Consider the following 16,632-nt stretch of genomic DNA (forward strand, 5'->3'; position numbering starts at 1 on the left):
CTCTCCCCCTCACAGGTGTCTCTGCTACAGGAAAAGCACCGGACACTAGGGTGATGCGTTTCCCCCGAGCGTGTGCTCTAGACTGTTCCTGGGTTACTGCCGTCACGGCCTTTACTCTGACAGAGCCCACAACCCGCACAGTCCCTCCGTGCCCAGCTCTCTCCCTTTCCCTGAAGCGGTTCCTCACACTGTGGTGCCTGGAACCAGCCGCTGGCTCCCCACAGCTGCGGCTCCTTCCCCATCCAACACTCCCGGGAGAGTCTCACGTCTCTGGACATCTCCTCTCTCTTGTTTCTATTGTTCAGCTCTGCCCGGGGCATTCGGCAGCAGGCGCGGCTGGAAGGATGGATTCAAACCCCCAGTGTAGGGACCCGATCCACAGTCCCTTGCTTCCCTGAAGGGCTCCAATGAAGGTGACTTGACTTTGGGCCACCGCTGACAGGAAGGGGATGTGTGACTCTGCTTCCAACAGACAGCGCTCCCTGCCTGGCGGTGTCCCTCCCTTTATACCCGCTGGGGAACCCGCATGCAAATCCCTGCCCTGGGGGGTTACTGTTAAATACCAACCCCTGGTTCTAGCAGCCTCAGTCTCTCCCCAGACACAGAGCTGCCCGGTCCTGTCCGCTGGGGAGTTTCCCTCATTTTACAAAAAGGAGAATGAAATCTCTGTGGCTTTTTCTTTCCTTGTTCTCCGCCTTCACCTGTGAGTGTCTATCGGACAGCGGGAGAATTGGGGACAGATGCACAGATTCGTTCGGTGACTAATTTCCTTCATGTTTTGTTTCTCTTTCCCTAGGTGTCATCTCTCAGGTGCAGCTGGTCCAGTCCGGCCCGGGGGCGGTGAAGCCTGGAGAGACCCTCGCACTGACCTGCATTGTCTCGGGTGTTTCCATCACTAGCAGCAGCTACGCCTGGAACTGGGTCCGGCAGCCCCCCGGGAAAGGGCTGGAGTGGGTAGCACGTATATACCCACACGATGGGAGAAAGTGGTTTGCCGCATCTCTCCAAAGCCGGACCACCATCTCTTCGGACACCTCCAAGAACCAGTTCTCCCTGCAGCTGGCCTCCCTCACAGCTGCAGACACCGCCACGTATTACTGTGCCAGAGACACACAGCGACACAGAGCAAAGCGGGGCTGGTACAAAAAGGGGAAGCGGATTGTCTAGAGTCACTCGGGGCCCTGTCACACTCACGTCTCCATTAGAAGCAGGGTGAGACACTGGTCACAAGGGGTTTAGGAGGTGGAAATCGGGGAGGGAAAATTCCTCGTCTCCTCACTCAGCTCCTGGTAACATGGACACACAGAGATCCCATCTCATGGCCCCCCAGGGGGGATCAATCAGACAAGCACCGGCAGGTCGCGTTCCCATCGGTGTGGGAGGTTTGATAGCTATCGATATACAAATATCAATACAAATACAATATACACATATTTATGTGTATCTATTCAATATATTTAGTGTGTATCTCTATGTGTAGACACACACTAAACATTTCCCGTCATTCACACCACTGTGGCTCTTTCGGGTAATGTTGGTCACTAATTCAGCTCCTTAACCCCTGAGGTTTGACTATCACTGGTTCAAGTCCAGAAGGAGAAGGTTTAATATCCCCGCCAGTCATATTCTACCCCCTATCCAGTGTGTGTCCCAGGCAGCCCCGACCCTGACCAATCATAGGACTCCTTTGGATACAGCCCAGAAGCTGCCGCTTTCCTGTCTGCCAACTTCCCGGCCTCCCTCGAGCCATGAGAGCTGTTTGCTGGTGTTACTTGGGCAAATCCAACCTTTCTTCCTCTCCCAGTTAGACAGCCTGGCCTCTTAGCTAGAGACCCAGACAGAGAGAGCTGGCCCTCACCCTCCCGTCCCGGGCCCGGGCCCCCTTTACCCAAATCCCTGCTTCACTTTCTGAATCCTCTTGCTTCCCCTTTGCTGGTTCCTCCTGCGTTTTATGTGATCATCTGCCTCTTTACAACCATGTATTTTTATCAATACATTAGAAGCAAGAGGAAGACCAAAGACAGGGTAGGCCCACTGCTTAGTGAAGAGGGAGAAACAGTAACAGGAAACTTGGAAATGGCAGAGATGCTTAATGACTTCTTTGTTTCAGTCTTCACCGAGAAGTCTGAAGGAATGCCTAACATAGTGAATGCTAATGGGAAGGGGGTAGGTTTAGCGGATAAAATAAAAAAAGAACAAGTTAAACATCACTTAGAAAAGTTAGATGCCTGCAAGTCACCCGGGCCTGATGAAATGCATCCTAGAATACTCAAGGAGCTAATAGAGGAGGTATCTGAGCCTCTAGCTATTATCTTTGGACAGTCATGGGAGACGGGAGAGATTCCAGAAGACTGGAAAAGGGCAAATATAGTGCCCATCTATAAAAAGGGAAATAAAAACAACCCAGGTAACTACAGACCAGTTAGTTTAACTTCTGTGCCAGGGAAGATAATGGAGCAAGTAATTAAGGAAATCATCTGCCAACACTTGGAAGGTGGTAAGGTGATAGGGAATAGCCAGCATGGATTTGTGAAGAACAAATCATGTCAAACCAATCTGATAGCTTTCTTTGATAGGATAACGAGCCTTGTGGATAAGGGTGAAGCGGTGGATGTGGTATACCTAGACTTTAGTAAGGCATTTGATACGGTCTTGCATGATATTCTTATCGATAAACTAGGCAAATACAAATTAGATGGGGCTACTATAAGGTGGGTGCATAACTGGCTGGATAATCGTACTCAGAGAGTTGTTATTAATGGTTCCCAATCCTGCTGGAAAGGCATAACGAGTGGGGTACCGCAGGGGTCTGTTTTGGGACCGGCTCTGTTCAATATCTTCATCAACGACTTAGATATTGGCATAGAAAGTACGCTTATTAAACTGGGAGGGATTGCAACTACTTTGGAGGACAGGGTCATAATTCAAAATGATCTGGACAAATTGGAGAAATGGTCTGAGTTAAACAGGATGAAGTTTAACAAAGACAAATGCAAAGTGCTCCACTTAGGAAGGAAAAATCAATTTCACACATACAGAATGGGAAAAGACTGTCTAGGAAGGAGTACGGCAGAAAGGGATCTAGGGGTTATAGTGGACCACAAGCTAAATATGAGTCAACAGTGTGATGCTGTTGCAAAAAAAGCAAACATGATTCTGGGATGCATTAACAGGTGTGTTGTGAGCAAGACACGAGAAGTCATTCTTCCGCTCTACTCTGCTCTGGTTAGACCTCAGCTGGAGTATTGTGTCCAGTTCTGGGCGCCGCATTTTAAAAAAGATGTGGAGAAACTGGAAAGGGTCCAAAGAAGAGCAACAAGAATGATTAAAGGTCTTGAGAACATGACCTATGAAGGAAGGCTGAAAGAATTGGGTTTGTTTAGTTTGGAAAAGAGAAGACTGAGAGGGGACATGATAGCAGTTTTCAGGTATATAAAAGGGTGTCATAAGGAGGAGGGAGAGAACTTGTTCACCTTAGCCTCTAAGGATAGAACCAGAAACAATGGGTTTAAACTGCAGCAAGGGAGGTCTAGGTTGGACATTAGGAAAAAGTTCCTAACTGTCAGGGTGGTTAAACACTGGAACAAATTGCCTAGGGAGGTTGTGGAATCTCCGTCTCTGGAGATATTTAAGAGTAGGTTAGATAAATGTCTATTAGGGATGGTCTAGGCAGTATTTGGTCCTGCCATGCGGGCAGGGGACTGGACTCGATGACCTCTCGAGGTCCCTTCCAGTCCTATAATCTATGAATCTATGAATCTATGAATCTATGAATCTATGGGATTTATTTCCAAATTCTCTTTCCAACCACACTCAAATTACATCAACTATTCAAAACGCGCCCAAATCCAGTGGGTTTGGGGATCCCAATTCCCTTAAAGCCTGTTCCAAAGCCCCACCCATATCTGCAAATTTCACATTAGCCACACACCTGCCCCCCACCCCGGTGTACAACACTCAGGAGATGGACTCCGCTTCCTCGTGCTGCGCACAGAAATGTGGACCCGGGGACTCAACTCACCAATGGTTACATGAATGGTTAGATACTCTGGGCCTGGTTTCCAAAAGATGCTCAGCGCCTGTATCTCTGAGTGACCCCAGTCACAGCTGTGGGCGATTATCCACTTCTGGGAATCCGGCTCCCTGTGACTCGCGTTGGGCACTGAACAATTCACACTCCCAAACTCAGAACCGGAGTAGGAAACGTTGCCCCAGGGGAGCCCATGTCAGAGGCGCTAAGCGGGCACTGCTCTGCCTGAACTCAGTGAGAGCTGTCGGGGCCCAGCACCTCCAAAATTCATCCCTCCCGCTGCAGTCAGTTATGTGAGGAAGGGTAGGATTAGGGGAAAGGCGCGGGGCTGGGTTAAGAAGATTCGGGTTCAGATCTGGTCTCTGCCAGACACTGCCTGAGACAAAGTGGGTAACTCAGCTCGTCTCTCTCCTGCCCAGTCCCCATCTACAAACACCCCCCTTCCCACTCGGGCGTCACTCCCACAACCCGCCAGCCATGCATGAGGCCTTTTCTAAGCAGCAGCAGCTGCAGCTCTGGATGCGGCCAGATGGGGGCGCTGCTCCCAAGCAGAATGGAATTCCACCGCCAAGAAAAAGAACATTATCTCTTATCGCCCCCCACCCAGAGGAGGGCAGATTGACGACTCTAAAGACGAGACAGGCACCTATCAATGGGGACAAGATAGCTGTGATCGAAACCAGCATGGGATAACTCCCTGAGAGACTTAATGAAAGAACAAGATAAAGGATGAGAAGAACAATTTAAGAAAACAAGCACTCATCAAATGACAATTGATTACAGCATGACAGTGCAAAACTCATTGGTCCCAATGAAGGAAAATCACTATATAAACAGGGGGCCTTGCCATGAAACTTTGGGTTCGTCTTGCTAAGACTTCCCCGGAGCATCGTGTTGCGACCAACAGAACCCGGCTCCTATCTGCCTGTGATCAACCTAGCTGGCCACTAGATTGATCCAGACTCTGGATTGGTAACTATAACATCGACTGACGGGACGGTGTGTGTGTGACTGAATGCATATGCTAATTGTTGTATTTCCAATAAATGTGGCGTATTGTCTTTTCCCCTGAAAAAGATCCCGTGTGCTTCTTATAAGCATAACACACAGACACTGGGATCAGCTCTGCAAGGGGAGCACTCACCTAGGGAATTGCCCAGCATTCACGTGCACACCCCCCCCCCGAAGTGTAAACCCAAAATTGTGTCATCTTGTGCTGCACAGAGAACTGCACAGTGTAAGATCATTGACATTCGCTCCCTCTCTCAATGTGGAGGAAGATTTGCACAGATTTTTGTCTCCAGTTGTGAATTCCACAAATTGGTTTTAGAGAAAACAAAAATAAGTTTATTAACTACAAAAGATAGATTTTAAGTGATTATAAGGGATGTTACTCGTTAAACCAGTAACACCCAGGGAAACTGAGTCCCACTCCGACTGCATGCCTACCATTGGAAAACAAGGAAAAACCAAGAAAATCCCCCACTTGGTCACAATACACAAATTCAGTCAAAATGAGGGTCTGCATAATCTGATGTGCCAGAGGAATTATGTCAAACAAAAATAAAATAATGTAACGGCACAGAGATGGAAAGATGAAATGGATATAAAGAGAAAGAAAAAGTCAACACACTATGTGTGTGTGTGTGTGTGTGTGTGTGTTCTCTGTACACAAAGGTATAAACAGACACAAAGTGAGAAGATCTCACTACCTCCATCAGGGGGCGGCACACAGAGAGAAAGAGAGAGCGTGTTTCACAAACACACAGAACTGGGCTCTCCCCCTTCACCAGGGACGGTCAGTGAAAAACACAAGCATTCAGACACATCTATCTACGTGCACAGACAGCAATTCTCATTTCCTCTGGCAGGGGGCAGGAATTACCTGTGAACATTCACTGCTGGCGCGTTGCCAAGCATCCAGTAATCACTGGGGGAAATCCACTGGTTTGTGCCGTGCAGGAGGTCAGAATAGCGGGTGCAAATGGTCCCTTCTGGGCTAAATATAATATGAAGCTATTAACTCAAAAGTGACATTAACTACAAGCTGCTACTTTCCCTTCCAGGTTACTCTTAGGACTCCCTGAGTGCAAAGTTCTTCATCGCATAAAACCCCAAGCCTGCCTCGTCCCTTTGTGTCTCCATTTCCTCCTCCCTCACTACCCCTGTTTGTCTGTATCTGCTACCGAATGCCCAGTGAACTAAAATAAATTCACACTGTGTAGAGGTCAAGCCTAGGAGTTTATTATGTACAGCTCTGACGGAGTGTCACCTGGCTTATTAGGCTCAGAGACACTGTCAATTGGTTGATTACAATGGAATATATGGATTTTCCCTGGGTGGGGAAAGTGACAGGGTAGGCAGTTCTACGACCCCTAATAGGTTTTGCAGCAAGACAAGATAGCACAGTAGCCACTGGTTTACAGGTTACATAATGTCTCCGCCCATGGTCTCAAGTTAACAAGTTAACATTTAATTAATACTTTGATAAATGTATTACTATAATATATATATATATGTTGAATTCTGATTTGGGATCCATATAGAATGAAGCAACTCCTCTGACTGTCCAACAGATACATTCCTAGGGATTAAAGCAAAGAAACAGTGAAAGTATATAGCAATAAAGATCATCTCCTTTGTGTCTTAAGGCAGGCACTGGTCCCTGGGAAAGGGAGGTGGGAGGAGGCCATATCTTATACTAACATGTTCCAACCTCTCATCAACTCAGGATTGGAGATGTGGGAAGAACATCTCCCTACAAGAGAAACTAACACAACAGACACAGGGCTTCTTTGGTCAATCTGCAACTCTGACTAAGACACAATTATTCAGTTATTGCTCCAACATCTGGCAATTTTGCTGACCAGGCTTATCTTAGCAAATGCAAGGTTATCTTTTGTTTTTTCTGCCTTTTCCGAGCTAATCACCATTCGCTAGGCCTCTGGTCTCTTGACCAAACTCTGGACTTTGGGCCTGGAAAAGAGCTGGCACAATTCATATACCAAGTTATTACCTAAGCTGCACATGGATTTTAACCCTTCATCTCTCCACACCTGCACCACTTTCCCCGTTGGATATATCTACAATGTCACTTATTAACTAATCCATATTACACAGAGGAATCACCTTCCCCTTTGCTCATCCCCCCTAACAGCTCATTTCTACTGACTGCTTCTGTGCACTGGTTATGTTTCTCGGAGATGCCCAATGCATTTCTCAGCAGCCACTGTTGGAGGTTGGGATTCACAGACCCAGTTAAGCCCTGTCCTAAGGCACATTACACTGAGTGGAAAGTGCGTCATAAGGTTCAGTGACCTCTCCAGCCCAGCCCAGACCTGATGGAGACGTGTTACTGTCCACTCCACCAACCAATACTCCCAACCTACACGGCTCCTTGTCGCCTTATACCCGCTGGGTGCAACCTGCATGCAAATCCCTACTCACAGGGTTGCTGGTTAAATACCAACCCCAGTTCTAGGAGCCCCAGTCTCTCCACAGACGCAGAACTGCCCGGTCCTGCCCGCTGGGGAGTTCCCCTCATTACATGAAAACAAGAATGAAATTTCTGTTGCTTTTCCTTTCCCTGTTCTCCGCCCCCACCTGTGAGTGTCCATGGGTCAGTGGGGGGAACTGGTGACAGATCTGAGGAGTCTCTCTGTGGCTAATGCCTTTCTTGCTTTCTTTCCCTTTTCCCAGGTGTCCTCTGTCAGGTGCAGCTGGTCCAGTCCGGCCCAGGAGCGGCGAAGCCAGGAGAGACCCTCACCCTGACCTGTGCTGTCTCCAGGTTCTCCATCACTACTCAGTATTACGTTTGGCACTGGATCCGGCAGCCCCCCGGGAAAGAGCTGGAGTGGATGGGGTATGTGTACCCATATAACAGCGGGGAGACAGGCTACGCCCCGTCTCTCCAAGCCCGAATCACCATCTCTGCAGACACCGCCAAGAACCAGTTCTCCCTGCAGCTCCGCTCGCTGACAGCTGCAGACACCGCCACCTATTACTGCGCCAGGAGAGACACAGTGACACAGAGCAGAGCAGGGACTGGCACAAAAAGGGGAAGCGGTTTCCAAATAGCCCAGGGAGGCCCCAGTTACAGGGATAGTGGAGCCCTGCAGAGAAAGAGAGACACACAGTGAACTCACCAGGGACGTCTCTATGTATTTTGCCGCCCCAAGCACGGCAGTCAGGAGGCTTTCGGTGGTGGGTACACCGAAGCCGCGGGACCGGCGGACCTCCCGCAGGCATGCTGCCGAAGGCTCCCTGACTGCCACCCACACAGCGACCGGCAGGCCACGCCCCCGTGGCTTGCCACCCCAAGAACACGCTTGGAGTGCTGGTGCCTGGAGCCGCCCCTGGGCTCAGGGAGGCTGCGGCTTCAGACCCATCCGGCGAGAGAGAGCAGGTGGCCATCCCTGTCCCAGCTGCTGAGTTCCAGGCCAAGCTGCAGAAAGATCCCTCCTTGCAGAAGATAAGGGACCTGGCCAACCTCAGTGCGGTACAGGCCATGGGGAGAGGTTGCTGGAAAAGGTTCCTGTGGGAGAAGGGGTTCCTGTACCGAGAATGGGCTCCCCCAGGGAAAAGGGGTCATGGGGGATCAGGAGGCAGCTGGTGGTACCCCAGAAGTATCGCCGCCAGCTGCTGTACCGGGCCCATGACATTCCCCTCTCAGGGCACCAGGGAACCTGGCGCACCCAGCAGAGGCTGCTACGGGGCTTTTACTGGCCTGGGGTCTTTGCTACTGTCCGACAGTACTGCCGATCCTGTGACCCCTGTCAGAGGGGGAGGAAGGCCTGGGACAAGGGGAAACCGGCTTTAGGACCCTTACCCATCATAGAGGAGCCTTTCCAGAGGGTGGCCAAGGTCAAAAGGGGGCTTTTAACCAAGAGACCCCGAATCACAGCCCTCCAGACTGGAACGCTGGGAGAAGACCCCATCCCAGTGTGAACCCCAGGGGTATTGGGGTGGCAAAAGGGCACAGGCCACATAAACCTTCCCACATTCAGCCTGCAAGCACCATCAAGTACAACAAACCCACGGGAGGGCCTGAAACTGGAAGGGCCTGGTGTAACTCCCACCAAGGAATGGGAGAGATGATGGGGCATCCATGGGAACGTTGGTGGGGTCGAACTTCCCCAGGTCACTGGCTAAAGTGACCCCGCTCAGTTCGGTCTCGAAGGGGGGAGAGATGTGACGAAGTGGGAATGTTCTTAATGTTTCCTCTGAATACTGTGTGAATGCCTCAGTTTCCCCTATGGGGATGAGATTGTTGCAGAGCAAAGGGCCAGTGCACATAAATGGCTGACACTCTGTCTCCTGGCAACTAATGGCCGGGGCCCTTCACCCCAGCAAGGGGATAGCTAAAGGTGTTGGAGACCAAAGAGATCAGGTGACCCCCTGGCCCAGGAAAGGAACAAAGCCCAGAGGAGGAGAGGCTGGAGGGTGAGTCAGTTCGGAGCTGGCTGGGAAAATGGAGGGGAGCCCAGATGAGCCTCTGGCCTCCCAACGGGGCTCTGGCCTCCCTGCCCGCCCCCCAAGATGGATCTAACTGAGGGGGTCCTGTTGTCTGTACCTGCAAGACCTGTCTTGGACTGTGTTCCTGTCATCTAAATAAACCTTCTGTGTTACTGGCTGGCTGAGAGTCATGGTGAATCGCAGGAAGCCGGGGGTGCAGGGCCTTGTTTCCCCCCATACTCTGTGACATAGACCTATCCTCCTCTAGTTCTTTTTTGAACCTAGTTATATATTTTGCCTTCACAGCCCCCTCTGGCAAGGAGTTCCACAGGTTGACTGTGTGTTGTGTGTCTGTTTAAAAAGCCCCCACACAAAGCGTTCCATTTCCCACGTGTTCCTCATTCCTGTCACTGCAACCCCAGCCCAGAAACTGCATCTTCTACTCTCAGGCTCGGTTCCCTCCCCTTTCCCCAAAGATCTTTGTGAGGCCGTGCTCCTAAAACCGGCCTTTCCTCTTTCGTTAGATACTCCGAGGAGAGTCTCAGCGTCGGGACATCCATTCTCTTTATTGTTTCTGTGCCCTGCTGCGATGTTTATTTTACAATCCCAGACAGGAAGAGGGGGGTCTGACTCTCCCATCCCCCACACAGAGCTCCAGCCTCCCGGAAAGCTTTTCCCCACACCCTGTGTTGGGGAAAACCTCACAATTTCCTTGTGTCCTGTCCAGTCATTTCCAGGATTCCTGAGGGTTTACAGGGACATTTAAATGTGAGCGGGGGGGAAGAGGCTGAGCCCTCCCTGCTCAAACAAACCCTCTGTTATCGCCTTCATTCGAGTTCAAAACAACCCCACTTTACACTCCCAAACGCCCAGTGCCAAGATCCCACGGTGATGGGCGCCAGTCTCAGACCCCGGACAGCTGGAACCCGGGCAGTGATTAGGAGGAGCTCGCTAATGCTCTGCTCATCCCCGGCCTGTCGCACAGCTAACGAGGGGAGACTGGCCAATGGGCGCTGGAGATCGCTCCTTGTTCCAGCTCCTTTTCAAGAGGGGCGGGGGAGGTTGGGGTGTTTTATGCAAATCTCAGGCCCCTGTTCCCCGTTTAAAGAGCAGCGCCTGGGTTCTCACCGGGACCCGCCTGCTCAGGGCCTGACTCGCATCTTCATTGGTTTGCGTTTCACTTGAAGACCAGCATGAAATCTTTACTCGTCCTCGTGCTGTCACTGGCTGCTGCCCCGGGTGAGTTCCCAGGGGAGATTTGGGAGAAATGACCCATTCCATAGCAGAAGAATCGGGGCTTTAACACTCCATTTTATTTTCCCAGGTGTCCTCTCTCAGGTGCAGCTGGTCGAGTCCGGCCCGGGCGTGGTGAAGCCCGGAGAGCCCCTCACCCTGACCTGCGCTGTCTCTGGGTTCTCCATTAGCAGCAGCGGCTACAGCTGGGATTGGGTCCGGCAGCCCCCCGGGAAAGGGCTGGAGTGGATGGGATATGTGTATCCTCAGGCCGGGACCACAGGCTCTGCCCCGTCTCTCCAGGGCCGAGTCACCATCTCTGCAGAGCCTGCCAAGAACCAGGTCTCCCTGCAGCTCCGCTCGCTGACAGCTGCAGACACCGCCACCTATTACTGCGCCAGAAACACACACAGTGACACAGAGCAAAGCAGGGACTGGTAGAAAAGCGGGTAGCAGTTTCCAGGCAGACACGCAGGGCATTGAATGACTCACAACTTTCATTATTTGTAGGCGAGGCAGCATCAGATTTTTACTGGTAAAAGGCGGTTAATGTGGATTTAATCAAACACCCCCAAAATATATATTTTCATCCTTAATAATAGAAATTGACAAAGTAAATAAAAAGCTTAAAATTTATAATTCTGTGTAACTATATACAAATCAAAAAATGTTTTCAAAGAAACATAAATGTTGGCTGCCAAATTATTTTTAAGAACCCAAAATCTGCCAAACCTAATTATCTCCCAACTCGGCTGGCGACAGGCCAGTCCTTTTCACAGGACGTTACTTCCAGCCGTTACACATGTCCCAGACCGTCCTTCCATCAACTCGCTGTGGGTAGAGCCGCTCTGGCTGCTAACCCACGGGGAGGGTCTCAAAGGGACACGTGGATCTGGAATTATCAGAATTCAAATTCAGCACAAACAATCTGGGGGAGACACTCACAAAAACGGAGGCACCGGAAGTCATATTTATCCTCCTGGTACAAAATCCCACCGGCCTCGGAATTGCAGCAACCCAGAGCGAGCTGTGCAGGGGCCGAATTGGTGATTCCTGGGTGCTGGGGACATTTATCCCTAATCAACAAACACTTGGGATGGAACAGTCTCAGGGTTTCTCTTCCTCCTCCTGGCTGCCCCTTAGGTGAGAATTTAGAGGAGAACCAGAGAGAGAGACAGGGAAATCATATATCTTATGTGTTAAGTGAAAGGGATTAAGCTTAGGTTGAAAAATAATTCAGAATTGCGGTTAGCGGATAACTATAGGTTTATGAAAACAACAAGGAGTCTGGTGGCACCTTAAAGACTAACAGATTTATTTGGGCATAAGCTTTCGTGAGTAAAAACCTCACTTCTTCAGATGCATAGAGTGAAAGTTACAGATGCAGGCATTATATACTGACACACGGAGAGCAGGGAGTTACTTCGCAAGTGGAGAACCAGTGTTGACAGGGCCAATTCAATCAGGGTGGATGTAGTCCACTCCCAATAATAGATGAGGAGGTGTCAATTCCAGGAGAGGAAAAGCTGCTTCTGTAATGGGCCAGCCACTCCCAGTCCCTATTCAAGCCCAGATTAATGGTGTTGAATTTGCAAATGAATTTTAGTTCTGCTGTTTCTCTTTGAAGTTTTTTTGTTCAATGATAGTGACTTTTAAATCTGTAATAGAATGACCAGGGAGATTGAAGTGTTCACTTACTGGCTTATGTATGTTAACATACATACATAAGTGCCACCAGACTCCTTGTTGTTTTTGTAGATACAGACTAACACGGCTACCCCCGATATAGGTTTATGGTGAGGGTCAGGATTCTAATTCAAATTAGGATCGGGACTAGAGCACGAGACAGAGTTAGGATTAGGAGTAGGGCTACAAATAAATGTAGGGTTAGGTTAGGGTTATGGTTAGCAGAAGGGTATAATGAAAAAATCAAAGGATGGTTTTGGACAGCAGACATAAAATGATTCTTTATCTTGATAGGAAGAAAGAGGACAATACAGGATCAAAATAAGTGGAACTCTTATGCCCTTTGGAGAAGATTTCTAATGTTATTTAATCACCTAGGTCCAAAAAAGGGGGAAGAGGATTCTATGCATTGCAGTGAGACCAGTTTTAATTGGAGTGTTGGATGGTTTTGGACAGCAGAGTTAAAGTGATTCTTTATCTTGCTAGGAGGAAAGTCGACAATATGGAGTCAAAATAAGTAGAACTCTAAAGCAACTAGGACTAGATTTTTAACGTTATTCAATGGCCTAACTCACACCAGATTCAAAGGGAGGTAGGAGCTTCAAGACCTTTACAAACCCTCTGGCCCATTCAAACTCCTCTTCCATATTCCCATAACGCCACCACCTTCCCTAGCCACACAGGATGTTCCCTGGTACCCACAGGGACACACCAATAGAAATTCTCTCCAGGTAGATGAAAATGGGGTGAACCCAAGATATTTTATGACACTCTCCATGAGTCACTTGGTTCAAAGGCTTCCTTGGAGCGCGAACCCAGCGGTAACTCGGGGGGGTTAGGAAGAAACTTCCCCTCTGAGCGGGATATTCCACAATGTTCCACTCGGGGGCAGCCTGAACCACCCTCTGAAGCTTCTGTCACTGGCCGCGGACAAAGACTGATGGACTCTGGGTCAGATCAGCCCCTGCAATTCTAGTGTCTCCTTTTGTGGTGGGAGGGAAAATACCCAGTGATCCGTGGGAGGGGGAGATGAGCTCTCACCCTGCTTTATACCCCAGGGCAGGGCCGACTCTAGGTTTTTTGCTACCCCAAGCAAAAAAAAAAATTTTGCCACCCACTTTGCAATGTTTGTTGTTGTTTTGGTTTGGGTTTTTTGACTGGGTGCGGTACTGATGCAGCATTGGGCAACGACTGCATCTGAATCTGCTGGAGCCCGGTGTATCTGTCTGAATTTCTTATTGAGACAGAGGAGTTGAAACGCCCCATGGGCCACTAGAGCGCCTGAGTAACTCGTGCGCCTGGGATATGTGCGGAGGGGAAATACAGATTAGAGAGGGACATTTCCAGAGGCTTAAATCCCCGCGTGCTTTGCTGCCCCGTGTCACGTCTGGGTCTCTTGAAGGAAGGCTACGGGGTTGTGCAGCCGCGGTCGGAGACTGAGCGAGAGCCCTCAACAGGGGACAGTTATCTCCTGAGACAGCCCTGGGCTTTCCTGGGCACGCTCCGTAGTTCAGTCTTACTAGGAGCTGGGCTGCTGCTTCCGAGCGCTTTCTGCTCCTTTCGCTCATTTCAAATGAGCCTGACGTTCCCCAGATCATTCCCTGACATGGGTGAGGAGCGCGCTGGAGAATTGCCTGCTGTCCGACGGGGGCTAATCCCGACACGGCCACTTGATCAGAGGGTCGGGTCATTATCTTTAAAAAGTTGTGCTGAATGAAAGGATTTCTCCCGGCTCAGATTCGTTTCCAAGGGGGCGGGGGGGAGAGAAGAAGGGGAAAGCCGGGCGAACCCTTGAAGGGGTATTTCATGGCACTCTCTCCCGGGGCGTCTCCCTGAGCCCCACCGGCTGTACGGCAGCACAGGGTGACCTGGCTGGCAGCACTGACGGTGTTATTGGCCGCTCGGGGCTGCCTGCCCGGCCCTGGTAAGTTCTCGGCGGCTTTCTCATTGTTCCTCGTGGGACTCGGGCTGCAGGGCTTTAGGAACATGAAGTCGCTCCTGGTGGACTCCGGGGTCAGGCAGACTTTGTCGCAGTAGCCCGGAGGGCCACTGCCCGCCACATCCAGGCAGTTGCTGGGCACTTTGTTGCCCGAGGAGAGCTGGGGCTTGATGTTGGAATTTTTGAGGACGTCGGCCGGAATGCCACCCCTGGAAATGTGCCGATCCAAGCACCTGCTTGCTTTGCTGGTGCCCAGAGCTGGCCGTGCCTTTGAAATCCAAGTCCTAGTTATCACACCTTGAGAACTGATTCCCCAAATACTCCTCTTCTGCGCTGTGCATTTTTACTTTGGTGTCTGATAAGGGCCACATTCAAACCAGTGAATATTCAAGAAGCCCCAGTTTTATGGACACTTGATCATAGATGGATATTGAGCTCTGAAGCCTAGTGACTGATTTTTATTCACACTGTCTGTAGCTCCCGTTCCTGTGCCCAGGGCTGGATTGTTTGTGGAAGTGCTGCCCCGCGCGGCACACGGGAGAAGGGCGGTTCGGCCGCTCGGGTTTTTGTATGAGCCCTGTCGGGATTCCCCTGTGTGTGTGTGTCTCGCACAGTGATACCGGGCGATGTCCTTGGGCTTCAGGTTGCTCATCTGCAGGTACAACAGGCTGTTGGGGTCATCTCTGGAGACGGTGAAGCGCCCTTTTACCGAGTCACTCTCAGGGCCGGCTCCAGGTTTTTCCCGCCACAAGCAACAACAACAACAACAAAAAACAAACAAACAAAAAAACGGAGTGCTGCCCCTTGAAAAGTGCTGCCCCAAGCACATGCTTGGAACGCTGGTGCCTAGGGCCGGCCCTGGCTTCTGTGCACTGTTTATGTTTCTCGGAGATGCCCAATGCATTTCTCAGTAGCCCTGTTGGAGGTTGGGATTCACAGACTGAGTTGAGCCCTGTCGTAAGGCACTTTATACTGAGTGGAAAGGCTGTCACACAGTTCAGTGACCCCCCCCCCGCCATCCCAGCCAAGACGTGATGAAGACGTGTTACTGTCCACTCCACCAGCCGAGCCGACACTCCCAACCTACACGGCTCCTTGTCGCCTTATACCCACTGGGTGCAACCCGCATGCAAATCCCTCCCCAGGGCCTTGCTGTTTAAAAACGAACTCCTGATTCGAGGAGCTTCAGTCCCTCCAAAACACAGACCTGCCCGGTCCTGGCCTCTGGGGAGTTTCCCTCATTGCATGAAAATGAGAATGAAATCTCTGTGGCTTTTCCTTTCCCTGCTCTCCACCTTCGCCTGTGAGTGTGTTGCCCGCCCTAAAGGGCTCGAGGGGACAACAATGGTCCGTCGCCCGGTGTGCTTGGCACCAATAAAGACACCGAGGGGAGAAAGCAAGCCAAGTTTATTTCAGAGCTCTGAAATGGCACTAGGAGACCAGCATGTCTCAAATCCAGTGCAACAAATACAAACAACTTTTACCTTTTATACTCCAAACTGTTTACATACATCTCTTTGTCTGGCTGTCCCCCCTTACCCCTCCCTTCCAGACAACTGTTACAATAAGCTCTACATAAGCTTGTGAGAAAACTTTCCCAGTCTTTGCGACCTTGAGTTAGACGCCTGCAAACTAACTACCCCGCTTCTTATCTCTATTATTTCTGCTAGTGTGAGTGAAACTGCAGCCATCTGCTAGAAAGCTGACATTACATTTCTGCTTCAGCCTACTTCAGAGCATGTAAACAGTTAGCATAGAAGTAGGTGAGAGTTCCCAAGATGGAGTTTGGGGGTTCAGATAGGCCCAGAGCAAAAGAGCTTCATCGGCACTTGTGGCCTTCCACTCTCCCGAGTTACCTGGTAGCTATGCCTAGTGGACCCCAACAAGTGTCTATGGCACACGTGGGGAAATTCGGGGCAGAACCATACATTATTTCCATGGCTAATTCTCTCTTTGCTCTGCTTTGCTTTTCCCAGGTGTCCACGCCCAGGTGCAGCTGGTCTAGTCCGGCCCGGGAGCAGTGAAACCCGGAGAGACCCTCACCCTGACCTGCGCTGTCTCGGGTGTATCCATCAATGACAGCAGCTACAGCTGGGACTGGTTCCGGCAACCTCCTGGAACAGGGCTGGAGTGGGTGGGAGGGATTTATCCACATGATGGGAGCACAGCCTACACTCCGTCCCTCCAAGTCCAATCCACCGTCTCTGCAGACACTGCCAAGAACCAGGTCTCCCTGCAGCTCCGCTCCCTGACAGCTGCAGACACCGCCACCTATCACTGCGCCAGGAGC

General features: G+C 50.5%; 1 protein-coding gene across 1 annotated transcript; it reads left to right on the forward strand.

The window, feature by feature from the left end:
• The first annotated feature begins 608 nt into the window (after nucleotides 1–608).
• Nucleotides 609–11,158, forward strand: LOC128846272 (uncharacterized). The gene is made up of 6 exons (XM_054045250.1): nucleotides 609–703; nucleotides 797–1,161; nucleotides 7,512–7,641; nucleotides 7,730–8,106; nucleotides 8,985–8,994; nucleotides 10,866–11,158. The coding sequence occupies exons 1-6, from the start codon at nucleotides 658–660 to the stop codon at nucleotides 11,156–11,158; spliced, it is 1,221 nt and encodes a 406-aa protein (XP_053901225.1). The 5' UTR covers nucleotides 609–657.
• Nucleotides 11,159–16,632: the final 5,474 nt, after the last annotated feature.

The sequence above is a fragment of the Malaclemys terrapin genome, chromosome 12 (genome assembly GCF_027887155.1).
Source record: "Malaclemys terrapin pileata isolate rMalTer1 chromosome 12, rMalTer1.hap1, whole genome shotgun sequence".
Lineage (NCBI taxonomy): Eukaryota > Metazoa > Chordata > Testudines > Emydidae > Malaclemys > Malaclemys terrapin.